The following is a 21,115-nucleotide window of genomic DNA, read 5'->3' on the forward strand; positions in this document are numbered from 1 at the left end:
CATTTTTCAGATTCAGAAGAAAATGGCCGGTTTTGGAGATTTGCTCGAAAATGATTTGACAAACGACCGTGAATTGAACAGTTTGCATGGTTTGGATTTCGGCTTGTCGCTCGAAAGTACAAATCTGCTGAACAGTACCAACAACAGCGTCATTGGGATAAATTTGGACGACTTTTACATGGGCGAGTCGCAAGGGTCGGTCAGTGGTGGCGACAATTTCATGACCGACTCGTTGGTCGAACGGTTCAGTCGCTTGTCGACAGCCAGCAACGGTGTCGATTCGGCCAACACGACCGCCAGCAGCACTTGCGATGTTGGGACTTTCGAAACCACCGCGGACAACAATCAAGCCACCGCCCAATTTCTATCCAACTTGCTCCATCGTTACCGAGATTCTCAAAGTGGTCTCGTTCAACAGAGTAAATATATTTTTTTCAATCAAAAAATGAATCAATTTCATCTTTTGTAGACCATCGAAATTGCAGTCTACCATCGTATTCCATCGTTTTACCTGCAAATTCGGGTATGCAAATTTTCTTCGTTTGAAATTGTCCGTGTATAATTTTGTTTTTCCAGTCGGCGTTCAAGTTTCGCAACCGACAGAAACCGCGCCGAATTCTCGCTACGATAATTTGGCGTCGTCGCAGCTTTACGTCGGCGGCAATCTTTCTCCACTTCAAGGCGGTATGCAAAATTTTTTTTCACACGCACTTTCTTCTTCGTCGTTTGTTTATTTTTTCTCTTTTTTTTTACAATTTACTTTTGCAGAAGAAAATCCAACACAACGACTGATGAAAAGCATGTCGAGTGAGAATGAATCAATATTTGGAATTTTAATTAATTAATTAATTTCAATTTTTTTTTCTTCAAAGTTTCTTCCAATGAACAAATCAACAAAGCTGTTGGACGAATGTCGGCAAATTCAATTATTCGTACACCGACCAGAAAACCGCTCGGCTCTTCCAAAAGCAACAACAACAACACTACTACTACTACTGCTGCTGCTGCTCCTTATACAACAACTGCTATTGTCAACAACAACAACAACAACAACAACGCCACTACTACTACCACTACCACTACCACTAATACTAACAACAACAACAAGTAGAGCAGATTTTTTTTTGAAATTTATTAATAATTTTACAAAAAAAAAATGTTTTCAGTTTTGACGCTTGTCATGGTTTTGTTCGTCAAATTCACAGCCCATTGATTATTCCAATAGCGTCGACACCACGTCAAAAGCGTCGTTCGGGCAAGGCGGATTCTGGATCCTGGTCGAGCGCCTCGCAGAGCAGTTCTCTGTCCGATTCCGAAGCGACTCCACTGTCGACTGACTCGTCATTTTTGTCATTTCAAAATCTCGACGATTTTGTCAAAAATTTCAACTTGAAAAATCCAGTAGTTCCATACCGTGATCAACAGAACGTCGGCCAATTGCTTTTCGGCAACAAGACCGTCGTCAATCCAGCCGAGACGACCGGAATTGGTTATCATCATAATCCTAATCAGCAGCAGCAGCAGCAGCAGCAGCAGCATTATCATCATTATCAACATCAACAGCAACATCCAATCGGTGGCACCAACCATCATTGCCAGTATCGAAATGGCAATTTTCAGACAACGTTCAACGCCGACGTCTACCGGAACAGGGCCAAAATGGACAGCCGCTTTTTCCGTCTCGTCGACACCAACAACGTCGACAATGCGGCCCGTATATACAGAAACGCGGCCGCGTTGTACGAAGCTTCTTGCACTTGGAACGGCGAAGTGCCGCCCAAAGTTTACACCAATCCGTCATATTCGTGCAAAGTGTTCGTCGGCGGTGTGCCGTGGGATATTACTGAGCAGAGTTTGATTTGCGCATTTCGACAATTCGGTTCGGTCCGGGTCGAATGGCCCGGCCGTGAAGCTCGTTACGCCAGATCAGCGATGAAGCCGGTCACGTCGAATCGCGGCAAAGGTAATACACTGTTTGTTGGAATATTTAAATTTATTCAAATTTTTTTCTCTTTCTCTATTCAAAGGATACGTTTACATGATTTTTGAACAAGAAAGTTCGGTCCATTTTTTGCTGCAAAATTGCATGCGTGACTACAGTCGTGATGGCGAATGGTATTTCAAGTTGAATTCTCGACGCATGCACGCTCGTGAAGTGCGTCAGGTGAAATTTTTTTTTCACATTGGAAGTGAAAGAAAAGAAAATTTATATCCATTCTTATTTTCAGGTTCAAATTATTCCCTGGGTTATTCAAGATAGCAATTATGTGAAAACGGCCGGCGGCGAGAGGCTCGATCCGCAGAAGACTATTTTTGTGGGCGCTTTGCACGGCATGGTGACGGCGGAAATTTTGGCCACCGTCATGAACGACCTGTTCGACGGTGTCGTTTACGCTGGAATCGATACTGACAAATACAAATATCCGATTGGTATGTGCGCGGGATGTGGTGGAAAAATGCAAAATGTCTACGTACGTACGATTTGAATAAAATAAAATTTTTCAGGTTCTGGACGCGTATGTTTCGACAATGATCACAGTTATTTCAAAGCAGTGTCGGCGGCATTTGTGGAAATTAAAACTAGAAAATTTGCGAAAAAAGTACTACATATAGAACAATTGTTGAAAAATTGAAAAAAAACGAATACTAATAAATTTCCAGGTTCAAATCGATCCCTACTTGGAAGACGCGTTGTGTTCGATTTGTACTTACAATCCAGGCCTGTACTTTTGTCGTGAATTGATGTGTTTCCGCTATTTTTGCCGTCAATGTTGGCAGGTAGAGTAGAAAAAAAAATTTTTTTTTTAATACAAATTTCATTTTTTTAATTTTTCACTTCAGAATCAACATGCGTTGGATATCATGAGAGAACACAAGCCGTTGATGCGCAACACTCGTAAAAGTACTTTATCGGCGGCCGAAGTTTTCCACGCGGATCAAATTTATTCCGAAATGTTGAACACCGCCATGGCATACATGAATTCGAACAACTTTTTCGACTATCCCAATGCTGAAACACGCAGTCGTCGTCTTTGAATTGAACAACTTTTGATGCAAATTTGATGAACAACGATGAATCATCATCAAAAGCGGCATCATCATCATCAATCGTTTCAATCATTTTCTAGTATTTTTCTTCTTCTTTTTATTCTTCTTCTTCTTATTATTATTTACTACAACAGTTGAAATGTGATTTTTATGGAAAACTACTGAACAACAACAACAACAACTTAACCTTTCTTTATTCATTTATTGTTTTTTTTTCATTTTACAAAAAGTCTTTCTATCCATCCGTTTTAACGCTTTCACCGTGTTCTTATGGGGTCCCAGATATTTTTCTTTCTACTCTTCTGGGGGAATACTGGGCAAACGGCAGTGGAACTCTGTGGCCGTGTTGTCTTGTGTGTTGTGCTGTGCTGTGCTGTATGGGATGATCCATTGATTTGAAATGTTTATTGCATCAGAAAGGAATGTTTTTCCAGTTTTTTTTTCTCAAATTTCCTTCTCACTTTTTTCTTTCAATTTTTTACTTTTCTCTCCCATGCTTTACGCAGGCAAATTGTGGCGACAATATATTACTGATGCACCGATCGATGATTCCAAAATCATCACCAGTGTCGTCAATAGTTGTTGTTGCTTGACTATCAATATTTTCTGATGATGATTCTTATTCTTTTTTTCCCTTTGTTACGGTACATCTTGTCTTTCCATTCGGTCCACAGTGTGGAGATACTGTTTTGCTTATCTTTTTAGCTTGCGTTAAAGACGCAAATCACAACAATTACACCATCATCATCATCATTATTATTATCATTATTTATTTATTTATTGTCATTATTATGTTGTTACTAATTGGCAAAGCTGTGTATGTAGTTTCAAAAAAAAAATTTTTTTTCTCTTCTTATTCTTCGTCCTCCTCCAACTTTCAACATGTTTCGCACAAATTCACCTTACTTGTCTTTGATGTTTTTTCTCTCTGTTGGTTGACGCAGCATATTTTGCCCGTGTTTACGCTTGACTGGTTTGTGTTTACGCACGCGCCAATGCAGCGAACGCTCGAATTTTCATTTCATTTTACAATTCCCATCTATTCATTTGATTATTATTATACACATTATATTACTATTACACTATTATTATTATTATTACTATTATTATTCGCATTTTACGCCATTTCATTCACATTCATTTATTATGTTCTCTCTCTTTTTTTCTTCTTCTTCTTTACAGTAACTAACCGTTTATTCGATTCTATTGAAAAGAAAAAAAAATTGATGATTCATTAATTTAGAAGTTAGAGAAAAAAAACAATACAGTTTCTAATGGAAAGTTTTGAAATAAAGTTTCTGTGAAATGCAGATGAAACTTGCGCGGTGTTTTGACGATCAAGTTGATCAACTGAAATTTACAAACAAAACAAATTTAATTTAATTTTCTATTCTACTTTGCATGAATTTGAATATTTCTTCGTCGGTTAAGGACAATTCAATTTCACTGTTGTATATTTGTTCGGGTACAATTTCGCAAACTTTCAACTCTTCTTCACTGGCAACGTGCGGATCCAAGCCGGGCATGATCAACTTTTTGGCCATCTTGTTGCTGACTTGCTGAATTCGACCGACCATCGGCACGACAATGTGCTTGTTCACCTGCGTTGTTCGAATGAAAATTTGCATAATTATCAGCGAAATTCAACACTACCACAACATAGAAACGAAACAATTTCGCTTCGAGATCCAAATTCGGTCCGACAATTCGATGCAACGGCAAAACTATACAGTCGTCCGGAACCATGAAACCCTTGAAACGGAAAATGAAAGTTTTCTGTTTTTTTTTCTTTTTGATTTCTCTTTGCAAAAAGAACAAACTTGAAGTCTCATCGATACTCGAAGATGCCATTTTTCCAGCGTCCACTCGTTGTCCAAACTCATGTTGACAATGACCACCATCGAGTGCAACTCTTTCGACGTTCGCAGTTCAAAGCTCAGCTTCTTCTGACCCCGCTTGGACATTTGCTAAAAAATTCAACAACAACAACAACAAATGGCTAGGAAAATTGTGCAAAAGTTGTGCATCCCAATTTTCACCTCGTCGGTGATGTTGTACAAACGGCGGTTGAATTTCGTCGGATAAACTGCCAACTTCAACGGAAGCAATTCATTGTGCAATATTTCCGACGAAACGGTGATCACTTCGCCTGCTTTTCCATAACCTGAAATGATATACTGTTGAAAAAGAGAAGAGAAACTCCACAATCAACCGTTCTTTCACAACACCTTCCACATCCTGAGTGAGAATGACCGCGACGTCGGGCCGAGAACCATCTCCATCCTCTTGAATCACCTCGTAATGTTGGAATTGTTCTTTTTCGTCCGGCGATCTCTGCTCACGTCCGGCAACTGTAGCCGGAAAATAATGCGCGTGCTGGAGTACCCACGTACGCTTTGAAAAAAAAAGCGATTAATATAGTACCACCAGCAAACAACCAACTGAAACACTTCACCAGAACAAAAATCATTTAAACCACCCCAATCACCACTATTTACTAATGATTAACAAAAAACAATTGCCCATATTCTGATGAACACAAAATAAAAACCAAATAATAATTAAAGTTACCCGAACGAATGTTCGAAAATTCGTCGACATCCGGTCGAACAGTCGAAGCAAACTGTGCATCTTAAAACAAACTAAAAAGCAAAAAGTTATCTTTCAAACTTGCACGACCAATACTGAATATTGAAGATAAAATTGAAGAGAAATGAAATAAAACACACACAAAAAAGAAACATTTTCCGTCGAATTTGCATCAATTGCTACTTGCTACCGTATGATGGAAATCACGTTCATTGCAGTGGAGAAATTTGAAAATTGAAATCATTTCTACAAGAAAAAAGGTCTTTTGGCAAATTTTAAATTATCCCAATTTATAAAACGTAGTACATTTTCACCCATCCATCTCTTTTCATCGTCGAGTCAAAAGCCGAAAGTTGATGTTCGAACAAAATTTTCCAATCAGAAAACAAACACAACAACAAAAATTCACTTCAAAATATAAAATAATCTGTCAGTGTCCTATTTTTCACATTTACATTTTTGTGAAATCAAACAAACAACAAAATCTATTACGGTAAAAAATTCAATTGATGACGTAGCATTTTTTCATGTTTGATTTGTTTCAAACACAAATGAACAATTTAAAATTGTATTATTCTACAAATAAAACTAGTTTTAATGTAAAAATTAAATTTATACCAACAAATTGTTCGAATAATTCAAAGTACAGTATGATTATATTGAAAACTGTAAAAATGTACCTTTATTTTTTATTTGCATACTGTGTTTCACTTTGGTTCCTTTTTAGTGGTGATCGGCGGTTGGTTAATTTTACTTTCGCAGTGTTTATCGAGTTGCTTTGCTATAATTGAAAATTTCCATTGTTATTCATATTAATTTCAGCTGTAATATTATCAAAGAGACGATGAATCCTACTGAACAAATTCTGGGCGAATTTGGCGATGGCAGAGTGGTGAAAATGTTGGCCGACTTGTCCAAAGAGGTGGAGCAAGTTAAATTGGAAGCGGAACGATTGATTTCAGTATGTTAAACTGTGATGAATTCTTTTCTTCTTCTTCTCCCTCTTAAACGTTCATTTCAAGGACGAAATGTTTGCCGCCGCGCTGGAAAAGTTGTGTGATATGGAGAGACGAACTCGATTGGTAATTGGAAAAAATGATAATTCTCTTTTCAGTCGTTGTCATTTTGACAGCGCTAGATTTATATGATAATTTGGTGTGAGATATTTCTTTCTATTTCAGTCTGCGGACATGAACTCGAACGCGACTGTCCAAGTGAACATTGTTTCGGTTTGTTTCAGCGAGAAACAGTACGACATCCTGAAAGAACAAATCATTGCTTTGAGCAAGAAGCGATCTCTCATGAAATATGTAATTTTTAAATATATTTCAAATGACTATTTGAATATTTAGCTTCTGTCATTTTCAGGCGAACAGCAAAATGGTTCAAGCGTGTGTCGAGTTGATGCCGTCAGTTTCGTGCAAAAAAGCTAAATTCGAGTTGATTGAAACTTTGCGAAAAACAACTGAAGGAAAAGTAATAATAATAATAATAATAATAATAATAATAATAATTCAGTGAATGGTGTGTAAAAGAATTTTTCGATCAACTATTTCCATTGATTGTAGATTTACGTTGAAGTTGAACGTGCCCGTTTGACGCACATGTTATCCCAAATGAAGGAAGAAGATGGCGACATCGAAGGTGCAGTGAAAGTTCTGTTGGAGTTGCAGGTACTTTTGAAGAATAAGCAAATATGTATTTTTATTTTTCTAATTTTTATTGGTTTTATATTGAATCGTGTGGTTCGATGGAAAAACCGGAGAAAGTGTTCTTCTTGCTGGAACAGTTGCGCTTGTGCATATTGCGAAATGATTTTGTGCGCTCGACGATCATCGCGAAAAAGATTTCTCCAAAATTTTTCAAAAGTGACATCATATCGAAAGTAAATTTGTCAATTTGCTTCTCAATTTCACAAAACAGTCGATGTGATAGTAGTTTTGTTTCTTGTTTTTATAGCATCAAGATTTGAAGTTCAAATATTACAAGTTGATGATCTTGTTGGATTTGTACAACAAGAACTACGTGGGTGTCAGCAATCATTATTACAATTTAAGTGAAACTGAGACATTTCACGATAAAGCAAAAATTGTCACCGTAAGATTTTCTTTTTTTTTCTTGTACTTGATTGTTATATTATTATTATTATTATTATTATTATTAACTTTTTATTTCTCGTTTATCAGTATTTTACATCAGCGTGTAACTATCTATCCATGTTTTTAGATTATTAAACAAATTGTATGCAATTTTTCAATGCCAAAATCTTTTTTTAAAATTGTAGTTTTTGAAAAATGCCGTCGTTTATGCTATACTGGCACCGTACAGCGCGGAGCAGTGGTCGACGATCAGTCGTATGTCGGAGGATGATAATTTTGACCAAATTCCAAAATACAAGTATGAATGTATTTACCGCCTTTTTTTCGCTCGTAATAAATAGTTTTATTATTTTAGAGAGTTGGTGCAGTTGTTTATCAAGGAAGAAATTATATCTTGGAAGAAGGATATTTTGGGCGTTTACGATAAATTGAAAGCGTGGAGTGTGTCTTCGACAGATTATGTAGAAGAGTACGTCGAATCGCAGGAGCATATTTTGGCCAATTTGGAACAGTTGCAATGTCGCGTGGGAGAGCATGTAAATTCAAATTTTGGTATTTAGATTTGATTTGACAAGTTGATTTGTTTTTAATTTTTCAGAATATGCGCATTGTCAGCAAATATTATTCGCGTATTTACTTGAATCGTATCGCTGAACTTGTTGATTGGAATGTTGAGGTAAGAAGTAGAAGAAGTAGTAGTAGTGGGATGAGGAAAAAAGCTTTAAAGTTGATATTACTCTGTTTGGAGGAACCGTTCTGTTTATTTATTTGTTTGTTTGTTTGTTCGTTTCGTTTAGAAAACTGAAGAGTTCTTGTGCAAGTTGATTGTCAATGGTACAATTCCGTTGGCGAAAATTTGTCGTCCGACTGGGGTGGTGAATTTTGTGCCGAAAAAGAAATCCCAAGAAGAGTTGGACGATTGGGCCGTGGGTACTGTAGATGTGATGGAGAAGATCAACAAAGTGACTCATTTGATTTTGAAAGAGCGAATGATGTACAAGAATGTGCATTCGTTTTGTGAAGAAGAGGACAGTGACGAGGAAGATTGGTTCACTGATACTTTGTTCAAGCGTCAGAGTAGTGAATATGAAGACGATTTTGACGATACGGATGAAAACACCGAAGATATGTACGTCGAAGTCGATGAAACGACGTCGGAAAGTTTGAGCGAAAGTGAATTGAAAGCGATCGAATCCGAAATGGAAAAAAAATCAGTAGAACCGGACAAAACATCCGAGGTGGAAGTGGTATTCGATCGACCATTTTTTTAATTTTTTTTTACTTATTCATAAAAAAGGTAATTTTCTGATTTGGTCTGAGTGAGAATTACAACGTGAAAAGAAAACCAGATATACGACAAAAATTTATTCCATCACAACTATAGGTAGTAATTAATAAAGAAAAAATTGAAAGGAAATTTTTCGCTTTGGAAAGTATTTCAATTTTTGAAATTAATCGACAAAAGCGCATATTTAAACTAATTAATCATTTGATGTTTGTTTAGTAAACTTCTTTGAAACGGTGCGAAGTACACAGGGCATTTCAAAACTCTCTGAACATGTTTATTGTCATTTGAGAAGAAGTGAGTTCGATTAGCATTTTATGCAAAATTGATTTCTCGTATGATGATTTGCTCTGTTTAATGCACCAATCAAAAGTAAATACAATTATTATTATTAATAGTAGCAAATTGTGTGATTGAATCAATTTTGCATAACTTTGACTTGTAATGTAAAAACTACAGGAAATTGAAAAACCGGTTTCGAATAAGTTGAGGAGGAGGAGGAGGAGGTGAGTTTGGTATTTTAATTGAAAATTGTGTATTTTTGTTTTTATCCAGTTTCTTATGATAGTTAGAAAATGAACTTTTTACATGAACAACAAGTGATTTGTGGATTAATTTTTCAAGCAAACTTATATTTTGTACGCTTGAATGCTTTGGTGATTCGATTCAATTCGATTTATTATTATTATTTTTAATAAAAATCTTTTTAATAATGACATCATTCATCTGAAGAGGGATAATTTTTTCCATTTTAATTCTACCCAGTAAAACAAATAAAACAATTTGCAATATTTATTTCATTTGTTCGATAGAGTTCATTTCAATCTCAATTTATCGTATACTGTTTTTTATTTTCTGTTGTCCTATTCAATCAATTTTCCAAGCAACGCGCAAATATGAACATTGTAATAAAGCAATTTAAATAAATTATGCAATTCAACCGCACCAAAGAGAACATTTTGTGACATGCTGAACTGACGACGACCATCGATCAGGGCCCGCGTTTTCCATTTCCACGCAAACAATGATCGTTGGAAAATTTTCCATTTCGCATTTTTTAATTTAAAAAAAAAGGATTTATTCTTTATCAATTTTCGCATCAGGGAAATTAAGTTTGCGATCGTCGGTTTGATCGAAAAAGTCGACCCGAGACGGCCAAGCGTTCCATTTTATTTCATTTCAAAATCATTCCAATCTGGAAAAGAAAATTGAAATTTCTCCACTAGCAACAAGTTAATAATAATTGTTCTTAAAGTTTATTTTTATAAAAGAAAAAAATTTTTTTTATTGTTTCGATTATTGTCTGTTTTTTTTTGTTTTCAATTTTTCCCACTGCACATTAATGGGAAAAATTGAAATTACCTGCCGATCATTAGTCGGACTCTGTAGTGTTGGTTCGGTGTATAAAACTGGTTTTGAATATTTATTTGCAAATCGATGTAAACACGACATTTGTTCATCCACTTCCGCTTGGCTAATGCGAACAGGCTGCTTTGTTCCCGTGAGCGATCACTTCAACACTGGGATTGTTCTGCTGACTCTGTGAGCGTTGTTTAATAATAAAAAAAATGCCACCCCAATTGGCAGCATGGGAAGAAGAGAAACGACAAATTTGATAGTCCATCTCTCTCTTTCTCTTTCTCTTTTTCTCTTGCCCATTGTTTTTGTTGTTCATGTTGTTGGTGTTTTAAACTGTTTAATATTTCATTCAGTTTAAAAAAAACAACACTGACAGTAGTCGTTTAATGAAAAGCAAGCTTGGCCGAAAGTGCACGAACGCTTGTCGTCGTCGTCGTCGTCGACACACGAACGGAGAAGCCGCTTGACGTGCTCAGCCGCTGTTTGTCTTTGTCTTCCACTGCCTGCTTCGACTGCTTTGCATTTTGAAATTATTTTGCATGCTTCATTTGGATTCTTTTCAAAGCATTGCTGTTCATCTTCTCTACCACATCCAGAACCGAGCAGGCTAATTTGTCCAAATTTTACCTGCGTCCAAAGGTTCGAATGTTCCGTTGTTGATCCATAATGCTTGATAGTCAAGAACAACAACATTTGACAAATTCAAATGAATATGCTCAGACGACAGGTGTGTATTTCGCTTTTTTATTTCTTGTATTAAATGCAAATTTAAAATCACCCAACCAAGCAAAAAAAAAACCATTTTTCCATTCAGACATCGAACGATTCTGACAATTCGAGCGATTTGTCGTTGGAAGACGACCGTGAACGGGAAATTACCAGGCAGGATTTGGAAGAACGAGCCAGACAGCAACTGGAAAGAGCCAAAGTGAGCAAACTATAATCATAATGATAGGCTAATTTCTCGAAATAACAAAATTAAACTTGCAAACTGCAGACAACAACAATCGAATTTCAATTTACGACAACTTATTCAACTGTTGGAGTTGGATATTGTTGTTCAATTAATTGAACAGTTATCATCATAATCATCATCATCATTATTATTATTATTATTTAACTGTCATTTCCTTCAATTCAAAAAAAAGAATTAACTTTCTTGTATTTTTTGATAAATATTTCAAAAAGTATCACGGTGAAGATTTATTATTCGTTTTTTATTCTTTCTTAATTTGAATGCAAAATTTCAAACATGACAAATTATCCAATTGATCAATTTCAGTTTCTTTTATTTTTTCAAAATTATACTGCTACTAAGGATGGAACTTTTTTTGAGACTATTTTTCGTAAAGCTTTCACGCAAAATCTGCCACTGGTGAAGGGAGGCACGAAGAGCAATAGAGAGAGAAGTTAGCCGAGCAGGATTAAGCCGCATAAAAGTGTTTTGCTGCCAAGTCAGATGAAACACATTTTCAACGGGTGGCAGCTGTTTTGCCCGGCCCAGCTGACGTAGAAAAGGTTCCTCTTCTTCTATTTTCAATGAAATACCACTTTTGCCAACTTTTCCAAATTTCGGTGCTTTTTCATTCCAAATCATGGATCATCAAAAATATTCACTTTTGGTAACAAAAAAGCATACTTTTATTAAGCGTCATTTTGTTTTTTATCCAAATGATAAACCCACTGCTATTGTGGACGGATGGGATAATTAGATGAAGCTGAACGTTGGAAAAAAATGAACAATAAAGCCACAAATAAATACGTTGAAGCCCCATTATTGCCTACTGTACTAGGGAAGAGACGTGGCAAAACCGGTTTTGCAAATTTGCAACTTTTTCAGTCAAAACAACAATTTTTCAAAAACCAAACCTCTCGCCAATCTACAGTAATTCAAATTTTGATACTGTAACAATAATAACTACAACTGTATAAATTGATGAGTTTGTTAATTTTGAAATTCAGCCATGTTTTTCTCGTTTCAGTACAAGCCGGTCGCTTTTGCCGTTCGAACGAACGTCTCTTACGACGGTGCCAACGACGACGACTGTCCAGTGCACGGATGTGCCGTGTCGTTTGCAGTGAAAGATTTCCTCCACATCAAAGAAGTATCCAGTGAAATTGTTGCAATTTTTTCAGTACAACTTTTGTCTTACTTGAAAATTGTTTTTCTTTTCTCACCCAGAAATACAGTAACAATTGGTGGATTGGTCGTTTGGTCAAAGAAGGTGCGGATATTGGCTTCGTACCGTCGCCGACCCGCCTCGAGCACTTCCGTGTGCACAGTTCCAAAGGATTGGGCTCTAAATTGTACGATTGTGGAGGAATTGGAAATTTTGAAATTTGCAATATTTTCTTTTTCAGCAACTTTTAATTTTCCATCTTTTGTTTTCTCTATTTCCAGCAAGCAGAGCAATTCACTGTCAAGTCTCGGTGGCACGTTGGACAAAGCAAAATCATGGCAATCGAATAGTCGCGGTTCCACTCCACCAACTCCGGGTATGATTTTGCTTTTCAACAATGATGATGATGATTTTTATTTTTCTATTTTCAGGTGCTGAACTTGACGATGTGCTTCCAAGCACACCAGAAGAAGGCGAATTGGCCAATTCGAAAGGAAAATCCAGTCACACATCCAAAGATAAAATGAAACAACTATTTAAAAAGGTTTTAATAAATAAGCGTTTTTGATTATTAATAATAATGGAATTTTGAGTTGATTTTGTAACGAATTTCTGTTCAGCAAGACAGTGTGCAACCGTATGAAGTGGTTCCCACAATGCGGCCGGTTGTTCTCGTCGGACCTTCGTTGAAAGGTTACGAAGTGACGGATATGATGCAGAAGGCAATTTTTGATTTTTTGAAGCATCGATTCGAAGGCAGGTAAAGCGAAAATTAAAATTACTTTTTCAATGCGCTGTATCAATTAATTATTTGTTTTTTCATCGTTCGACTTTTCATTACATTTCAAATGTTTGCTTCAAATTATCATATTGGCCTATTTTTCATCAGTTCATATTTAATTATCAGCTTGAATTTTATCATATAACAATTCCTATTCAATAATACGAGTTCATAATTTTGCTATCCGTCTATTTCATTTTTTTAAAAAATTTTCATACTTTCTTCATTCCAATGTTCACACAGGTTGGGTTAATTTCTAGACGTTGTTCAAGCGGTTTATTTGGACAAATGAATTTCTCTGTTTAATTAATAATAATAATAATAATTAGTATTATTATTATCCTTCACTACAAATGAATAAATTTAAATTATTCAACAATTAATAATGAAAATTAAAAGTTGTGCAGCGAATTGTTTGAGAATCAGTGAAAGTTTGTATAATTAAAGAAAAAAAAGAAGAAAGAATAATAAGAAAAAGAGGTATTTTTTTCTCTAAAACTCTTTCACATTGTTTGCTCTTGTTTTGAAAGTCAACTGCTTCTCATCAATCTGGGTGACGTCAGATGACGACGCTACGGCTATTGGTACATTCTTTCAATTCTTCAGTTTAATGTTTCTCTCTCTCGGTTGCACAAAGGCTAAACATGCTTGACTGGGGGGAGGGGGAAGGGGAGAAATTTGCTTCATCAAACACTGATCAAGATTTGCTTGATTGTAATATACTGCTTTTTTGGATTTGGGTTGGAAGTTGATCAAGATGTTGTGTTTGTTAGAAATTTCAATTCCGGGTTTGAAAACTGTGGAGACAATTGATTTGCTTTTTTCTTTTTCATCTAACAAGCAGGCAGGCGAAATAAATAAAATAACCAAGGCTATCAAAATTCGACACGTGGCAGTCGCTTTTACGTTTCCATGTGAAAATAAATCTTCTTCTTCTTTCTTCTTCTTCCTTTTCTCAATTTTCTCAAGTCTTCAGTTGTGAAAAAAAATATTTCAAAAAAGAAATAAGCAATAAGCATGAAGTTAATGAATAAGAAGACAACAACGTCACTTTGTATGTTTGTTTTGTTTACATTAAATTAAACATTTGAAAATAAAGCTAGGCAAAATTCTATTTGATTGAACAATTTTTCAAAAAATCTATCCAAATCAACGACAACGATGACAAACAAACAGACAAACAAATCTGTGCACAAGTACAGTATGATTGGGATAATTTTGCCGTTTGAAAATTTCTTTGCCATTCTTATCATTTTCCACTGCAAAATGCTTCTTTATTTCACTTTCAATTTTCTTTTCTTCCCTTTTTTTATACTGATCATTGAAAAACCACTTGATTTTATTCGCACACTGACGTACGCGTATTTTACACATTTATATTTATGCTTATGCGTGTGGTGTTGTTGTTTGAAATGAAAAATCAAATAACTCCGGCAAAGTGGTCGAAAAATTAACTTGCTCGAAGAGTAGAAAGCAATTGCTCGGCTTTATTGTTCCCAGTGAAAATTTGTAGAGAATTAGGCAAGAATTTATTTCGCCAAATTATACATGGGATGGCTTTCGGCGTTGCTTTTTAATTAGCACGGCAAATGGCGACCACGGCCTGTGCCCGGTGCCAATTATTAATTTATTGCCATCGTATGTCCAGTGTTTGGCAAAATTTCAGAGCAAAAAGCCCAACTGCACACACACACACACACACCACAACAACAACAACAAGTGCATCGAATTTCAAAATTCAACCTCACACGTATGCTGTTGAATAGTAAATGATTTTCAGGGTGGTATTTTGAAAATTTTAAAAATAATAAATTGGAAACTTTTTTTTCTTACTGTTGCCCTTTATTGTTTTTAATATTATACTTTTTGTTTGCTGATTTTCCATTTCGGAAACGTATATGAGGGAACATTTCCAACGGAAAGCAAACACTTGCAACAATTGCAACTTTTTTCTTTTTTTTACATTTCTTAAGCACGTTGTGTTTTATTACTATTATTATCATTATTATTATAAATAAAGATAGATTGATGAATGGATGTCAAAGTAGAGTCGTGTAAGCTTTTCTATCAATGCATGCGGAGCAGCAGCTGTTGAAAATACTTTTTCTGTTGTCAGTGTTTTCTAATAATTGAAGTAAATAATGATAAATAAAATATTGAAGAAAAAAAGCAACTTTTTTTGCTTTATAATTTCAAAATTCATGTTGCATATTGTTTGATTGGTTTTAGAATAATTATCACACGAATCAGTGTCGATCTATCGTTGGCCAAACGTTCCTATAGCCATCCTTCGAAACGGGTTTTGATTGAAAAGTCCAATTCCAGATCAAGCAATGCTCTAGGTAGTGGCATATTTAATGTATATATATATATTTTTTGGTCTTTTTATTCTAATTATTCCAAAATGCTTTTTATTCTTAGCCGAAGTTCAAAGTGAGGTGGAGAGAATTTTCGAATTGGCTCGTTCGATGCAGTTGGTCGTTTTGGACTGCGACACGGTCAATCATCCTTCACAGTTGACCAAAACTGCTCTGGCACCGTTGTTTGTGTTCATAAAAATCAGCTCACCCAAAGTGTTGCAGAGGCTGGTCAAATCTCGTGGCAAATCACAAAGTCGAAACATGAGCGTGCAAATGGTTGCTGCCGAAAAATTGGCCCAATGTCCACAGGTATGTTGTCTTTTTTGTATTTAAATAAATAATAATTTCTGTTCATTTTCTTTTTTTTGTAAATCAATTTCCATATCTTGCAATTGTAATATTTCTTCCATTGATATTATTGGTTTTTTACGATACCAACGAGTTAATTCATCTTGAATATCATATACTGTAAATATTAAGGTAGGTGTAATTGGGAGAAAATTGAAAGTGCATTTAAAATCGTAAAGTTTGCATTTGAAATTTTCTACTTATCATTTACTTTTAATTTTTTTCAAATTTTCAAGAATTAATTTTACAAAAATTTACTTTTACAACTTTAGTTTAGTTCAGTTCAGTTCAGATCAAGAGGCTGCTGCTGAATTTAATTTGATTTCATTTTAGGAACTGTTCGACTTGATTTTAGACGAAAATCAATTGGATGACGCATGCGAACACATTGCCGAATATTTGGAAGGATACTGGCGAGCTACACATCCACCGGTTAAATCACCGCCGAGAATTCGAAGAAATTTTGATCGTTACGAATTTCCCGTTTTTACACTATTTCAACAGCAGCCACTAGTTCCAGGATTGCAAAGCAAGGTTTGTTTGAAATGATGCTCTGAGATGATTGTTGTTTGCCTACTATTTTGAACAAACAAATAGTTAAACATTGAATGTTAAACTGGTGTTGTTGAATGGGCAAATAGACAAATTTGATTGATACTGATTTTTGTGCAAGTGAATCGTTCAGTTTTTCCCTTCATATATGCTGTTGGAGGTTTGATAATTGTGAGCTGTGTATGTTGTGATTGTAATTTCAGGAAGTCAAGGTGCAGCGTTCGCATACGGTTGCAGCAGATGTTGCGAAGAAAAAGTCACAGTCTGATGTGGAAGATGACGCCAGCGTTGGGAGCAGAATGAACGACTCCCAAGATTTGTACGGCATGTCCAACGTCGGTCAACGACCCAACAGCCTAGTCCCTGGTCAGGGTATTGCCCACGTTCCGACTCCTGCAATCATACAGGGTGCTTTGAGAAAATGAAAATGAACATTAATAAGAAGTCTACTTTCGTGTAGTTTTTTTTGTTTTTTTTTCTTCTTATTTTCATTTTGCCGTGTTGCATAGATTTTATTATTGGTGAGGTGTTTTTTGTTCTTTCAAATAGCAATTGCTTCCACGATATGTATACTTGCTGGTCAGGCAGAGGTGGTTCCATGAAAATGTGAAATTCAATTTCCAATTGGCCAAATGTTTTTTTATTTTGAATTGTTTGTTTGGTTTTTGAAAATGCGATTTTGTTTCAGTTTGTTTGTTCAATTACTGGGATTTGTTCACCTTTGCACTGTCCGCATCTTTTGGCCTTATAGCGTTGGTCGAACGTATAATATACATATAATATAATATAGGTGTGTATGTGTTTGTGTTGTATCCACTTTTAGGTGAGGAGACAGACCGTTTTTTTTGCAGTTGTTGCGCCGAGTAAAAAAATTTTTCACAAATCGTGCAAATTTTGCATTTGTTCTGTGTGATAATTTATTTGGGATTTCGATTTCCCGTTTATTTATTTTATTTATTTATTAACTTGCATTATGTTTGCTTGTTTGCTAGCAGATTCTTTTTACAATCAATCACCGGTGGACAAAAGCATGCAACGCTCGGTGATTGCATCTCAATACGAAGAGCTGCTTGGCACTGAAAATACGCCACAAGTTTATCAAGTGCTGAACGAATTGACTCGCTGTTCGGCTGATTTTTTGTGCTCTGTCGAACAGGTTCAACAATAATAATTTTAATGAATTGTGAATAATTTTCAAGTATTTTTTTTTTATTAATTTTAGAAGGACAAATTTCGCAATTTGACAATTACGCGTGTATTGTGCTTGTCAGCGGGCAAATGTGCCGGTTTTGATGGATTTTCAGCGGCAATGTGTTTCGATCAGTTGGAACGAATGTGCAAAAATCTTCTACTTTACCACTGGCGACGTGAAGAATATCGTTTTATTCGAGTAAAAAGACAATAAAATTTGAAAAGGTGAGTTAATTTTTTAACATCTGTGAATATTTCCCTTGCAGAAGTGCACGCCATTTTTCCACAACTTGCGCAACACGTTGTACGATTGTGAGGCGTTGTTCTATTTGATGGGCTATCGTGGTTGTGAAGACGACAATGAAAATTGCCTGGAGTTGAAGGCGAAAATTCCGAGCCGGGATTTGATTGGTTTCGCTTTCGACTGCTTTTTGGCGAACATCGAATGCCAACTTTTGCAAACAATGTACAACTGGCTGGAAAAGAGGAAAATATCTCCCAAATGGATCGACCTGATGCAGTGTCGTTGCAGTACCGTGGGCAGTGTTGAGCTGTGCTGTGATCGGATTTTCCACTCCAGACCCAGATCCAGTGCCGACTTGGTCGAGCAGGACAACTTGGATCGACTGATGGAAAATTTGACTCTGCCCACAAGCGTCGATACTGGTCAGCAGAAGAAGCAGTGTTGCTTTGAAGCCAACAGCAACAGTTCGACGAAGAAGCTTGTCCAACCGAACCCTAAGCCGAGCACCGTTCCTCTGCCCGTCTACAAGAGACATGCTGATGAACAGTTGGCGGCTGTTCGACATTGTTACCCTACCGCTGCTTGCTCGTCTTCGACTCAGAAACGGTATCCGGCCGTGGAAACGAAATTTCGCTCATCAAATTTTCCAAAATTGCACAACTGCTGTCCAAGATGTGGTAGTGGAATGGTGAAAAAAAAGCAGCACGCAAACATTTGTCCGTATTGTGATTTTTTATTTTCTTGATCAATTTGACATCAATAATTATGATCAAAAAATAATGATCATGATGGGGATGATGATGATGATGATGATGATGGCGATGAGTAAATTCATCTTGCCCGATGCGTTGTTACAAGTGACTGACTAGTAGGTGGGGAGCATCAGATCCCTCGATTCTATGCCAATCATGTCAGGTTCGCATTGGAAATTTTTATCATTTTTCGTGCATATTTCTTCGCAAGAAGGACAAATCAAAGTACCTCGGTGAACTTGATACCGCCCGTCGTTGGAACGAAAGTGACGAGTGACGCGCAGAAGAGCACCAGCGTACCAGCAAATTTTGTACTCTGCCTGCGGAATGGTGTCCATTTGATTGCTGGCCGCGTGCAGCATCAGCCGACCTTTGTAACACTTGTACCGGTAACATCCCGCTCCGAATTTGGTATCGTACGCGGTCGTTGAGAAGGAAAAGATGGAAAATCCCATGGAACGCAGTATCGCAAACGCGCTTATCTGTTCTACGCAAATGGTGTTCGGTCCTCTACTTTCGGCGCCGAAATTTAAATTTGGATTCGTATCACCGACGCTGTGGTGACAAATGCTATCTTCGAAATGGTTCTGCCACCATTTCCAATGTAACTCTTGCCAGACGGGGCAATGGTTGAACAGTTCCTCTCCGCCTGTAACGTGGACGCCGCTCACAATCTCACCATTTTCCAGCATGGCTGTCTTGTCTCGGAAATATCCGTATTTGTCGCTGATGGTTTTGTTGACTACAAAATTGCAGTAGATGTATCTCGTTCTATCCTTAGTGCAGCGTGCCAACTTTGTCGCTCCGAAGTTTTCACGAGTCACAAAATCTGCCCAATTGCAATACGGATAGGCAGCGAGCGGTTCGTCTTTGACCGAATTCACGTATTCGCTGCAACTTTTTTGCGCAAAAATACACCCAGCTCCCTTGCCATATTCCAACTGTCCCACATTGGAATAGTTCACCATATACCACCCTGAATCTTCCATGAAAGCAGAAGTTAATGGGGAAAGCACGATTTCGTTACTTAGTTTTCCTGTCATTATTTCATTGCCGAAAAGTCGCTTCTTCCAGTGGGAACGTACAGTACCAGGACCTCCGTTGTCTTCCAACTGGGCCCCTTTCAGATCTGGGCAGTTGAAGTGCTCGCGGACGAATTTCAATACACGTGGAGTCGAGACGAAATGCGTCTGCTGAGTCACCGTGACATTGTCGTTCACTTTCCACGGTTGCTCGATGCCGAACGAATCGTGTGCATTGTGAATCATTGTCGTAATCATGTGCATACTGAAGTCGTTGAATACCATAACGTGCAATATTTCGTGAATCACGGTGTTACTTATTGAATAGACATTCCACGGCTTGGCTGCTGTAGAATTTCTGCAAATAGCCACGTATCCGAAAACAGGACGATTGATGAAGTTCAATTTTGGTGGACAAGTTGCAGCAAACGCAAGCGTAAGATCCGGGTTAGAGCAAGAAGCAGTATGCTTCGAGTCGACGAAAAGTATCAAATCAGTGTGGAGAACACCCTTCTTCAGCCAGTCACTTTCAATTGGAAAATGTGTATAATTGAAACAATTATAACTGTGCAAGTCAATCGGAATCTTCAGTCGTCGCACACGGATGGTAGTTTTCAAAAAATTTAGAGTTTTATTAAACGCTTCCTCTAATACGGCCATTTGCTCGTCGTTATACGCAGCTTTGAATGCGTCTGAAACAACCATTCGTATTCTGATCGGCTTGAACTGTCTTTCAATAAATAGAGACTCTTCCTTCTCGGTCCTGAAAGTGAAGTAGGAAGCGACTAGCAGAGAAAAATAGCCCAAGCACAAAAAAAGCACCGACCGCATTGTTCTGGCAAAAAATTCCAACCAACTTACTCCAACAAGCGAACGATCATTTTTTTAAATGAGCTAAAATTTTGAAATTTTAAACCACAATTGTTTAAAGTCATACTGTATTCTAGAATAATTTTAAAGTGATTTTTGAATGAAAAGAATTTTAAAACCTTGTTATCGTTTACTGTACATGATAAGTATACTGTAACTCACTTAAATTTAAAAGTGACAACGGTTGACAACGATGATGATGATGAATGATTTGTCAATAATTTTACAGTTTTACAACTGAACACAACTCGCCAAAATGCAAATGTCGTCGTTTTGTTTCCCTCATTCTCTTTTCTACTTTCAGTCAAATATCAACGAAGCAATAAAAATTTTGTTTTTTTTTACTTTTCAAACTATAGAAAGAATTCAAATGTGTACGAATTGCCTTGTGAAAGCTGTCGCAAAACGTCATGAAATTTTCATCTATGAAATGCTAAATAAATGAATATGTATATATATGTGGGTGTGTACATATAAAATTGGGGCATACATAAA

The 21,115-nt window shown here is 36.7% G+C and overlaps 7 protein-coding genes across 7 annotated transcripts; 3 read left to right on the forward strand and 4 right to left on the reverse strand.

Annotated features, from left to right (window-relative positions):
• Window positions 1-22: 22 nt before the first annotated feature.
• Tsp_10790 (general transcription factor 3C polypeptide 2) lies at window positions 23-3,036 on the forward strand. Its single transcript, XM_003373759.1, has 11 exons — window positions 23-419; window positions 470-523; window positions 577-684; window positions 769-807; window positions 873-1,107; window positions 1,167-1,963; window positions 2,028-2,164; window positions 2,229-2,471; window positions 2,506-2,538; window positions 2,662-2,778; window positions 2,842-3,036. Exons 1-11 carry the CDS (start codon window positions 23-25, stop codon window positions 3,034-3,036), a joined length of 2,355 nt encoding a protein of 784 aa, XP_003373807.1.
• A 1,506-nt stretch (window positions 3,037-4,542) lies between these two features.
• Window positions 4,543-5,679, reverse strand: Tsp_10789 (ribosomal protein L9, N- domain protein). Its single transcript, XM_003373760.1, has 5 exons — window positions 5,620-5,679; window positions 5,277-5,424; window positions 5,088-5,212; window positions 4,869-5,015; window positions 4,543-4,800 (listed from the first exon to the last, which is right to left on the reverse strand). Exons 1-5 carry the CDS (start codon window positions 5,677-5,679, stop codon window positions 4,543-4,545), a joined length of 738 nt encoding a protein of 245 aa, XP_003373808.1.
• Window positions 5,680-6,311: 632 nt separating this feature from the next.
• Tsp_10788 (putative PCI domain protein) lies at window positions 6,312-9,669 on the forward strand. The gene is made up of 12 exons (XM_003373761.1): window positions 6,312-6,376; window positions 6,460-6,598; window positions 6,660-6,719; window positions 6,819-6,947; window positions 7,006-7,050; window positions 7,206-7,310; window positions 7,597-7,734; window positions 7,922-8,034; window positions 8,092-8,272; window positions 8,335-8,412; window positions 8,534-8,983; window positions 9,646-9,669. The coding sequence occupies exons 1-12, from the start codon at window positions 6,312-6,314 to the stop codon at window positions 9,667-9,669; spliced, it is 1,527 nt and encodes a 508-aa protein (XP_003373809.1).
• Window positions 9,670-10,734: 1,065 nt separating this feature from the next.
• Tsp_10787 (hypothetical protein) lies at window positions 10,735-11,073 on the reverse strand. Its single transcript, XM_003373762.1, has one exon. The coding sequence runs from the start codon at window positions 11,071-11,073 to the stop codon at window positions 10,735-10,737; it is 339 nt and encodes a 112-aa protein (XP_003373810.1).
• Window positions 11,074-11,668: 595 nt separating this feature from the next.
• Tsp_10786 (hypothetical protein) lies at window positions 11,669-11,977 on the reverse strand. The gene has a single exon (XM_003373763.1). It carries the CDS (start codon window positions 11,975-11,977, stop codon window positions 11,669-11,671), a length of 309 nt encoding a protein of 102 aa, XP_003373811.1.
• Window positions 11,978-12,344: 367 nt separating this feature from the next.
• On the forward strand, window positions 12,345-16,966 carry Tsp_10785 (voltage-dependent L-type calcium channel subunit beta-2). Its single transcript, XM_003373764.1, has 7 exons — window positions 12,345-12,876; window positions 12,932-13,044; window positions 13,121-13,260; window positions 15,511-15,623; window positions 15,703-15,950; window positions 16,323-16,523; window positions 16,745-16,966. The coding sequence occupies exons 1-7, from the start codon at window positions 12,345-12,347 to the stop codon at window positions 16,964-16,966; spliced, it is 1,569 nt and encodes a 522-aa protein (XP_003373812.1).
• A 1,875-nt stretch (window positions 16,967-18,841) lies between these two features.
• On the reverse strand, window positions 18,842-20,581 carry Tsp_10784 (leishmanolysin superfamily). The gene has a single exon (XM_003373765.1). The coding sequence runs from the start codon at window positions 20,579-20,581 to the stop codon at window positions 18,842-18,844; it is 1,740 nt and encodes a 579-aa protein (XP_003373813.1).
• Window positions 20,582-21,115: the final 534 nt, after the last annotated feature.

This window comes from Trichinella spiralis, assembly GCF_000181795.1.
Source record: "Trichinella spiralis strain ISS 195 chromosome Unknown Scfld6, whole genome shotgun sequence".
Taxonomy (NCBI): domain Eukaryota; kingdom Metazoa; phylum Nematoda; class Enoplea; order Trichinellida; family Trichinellidae; genus Trichinella; species Trichinella spiralis.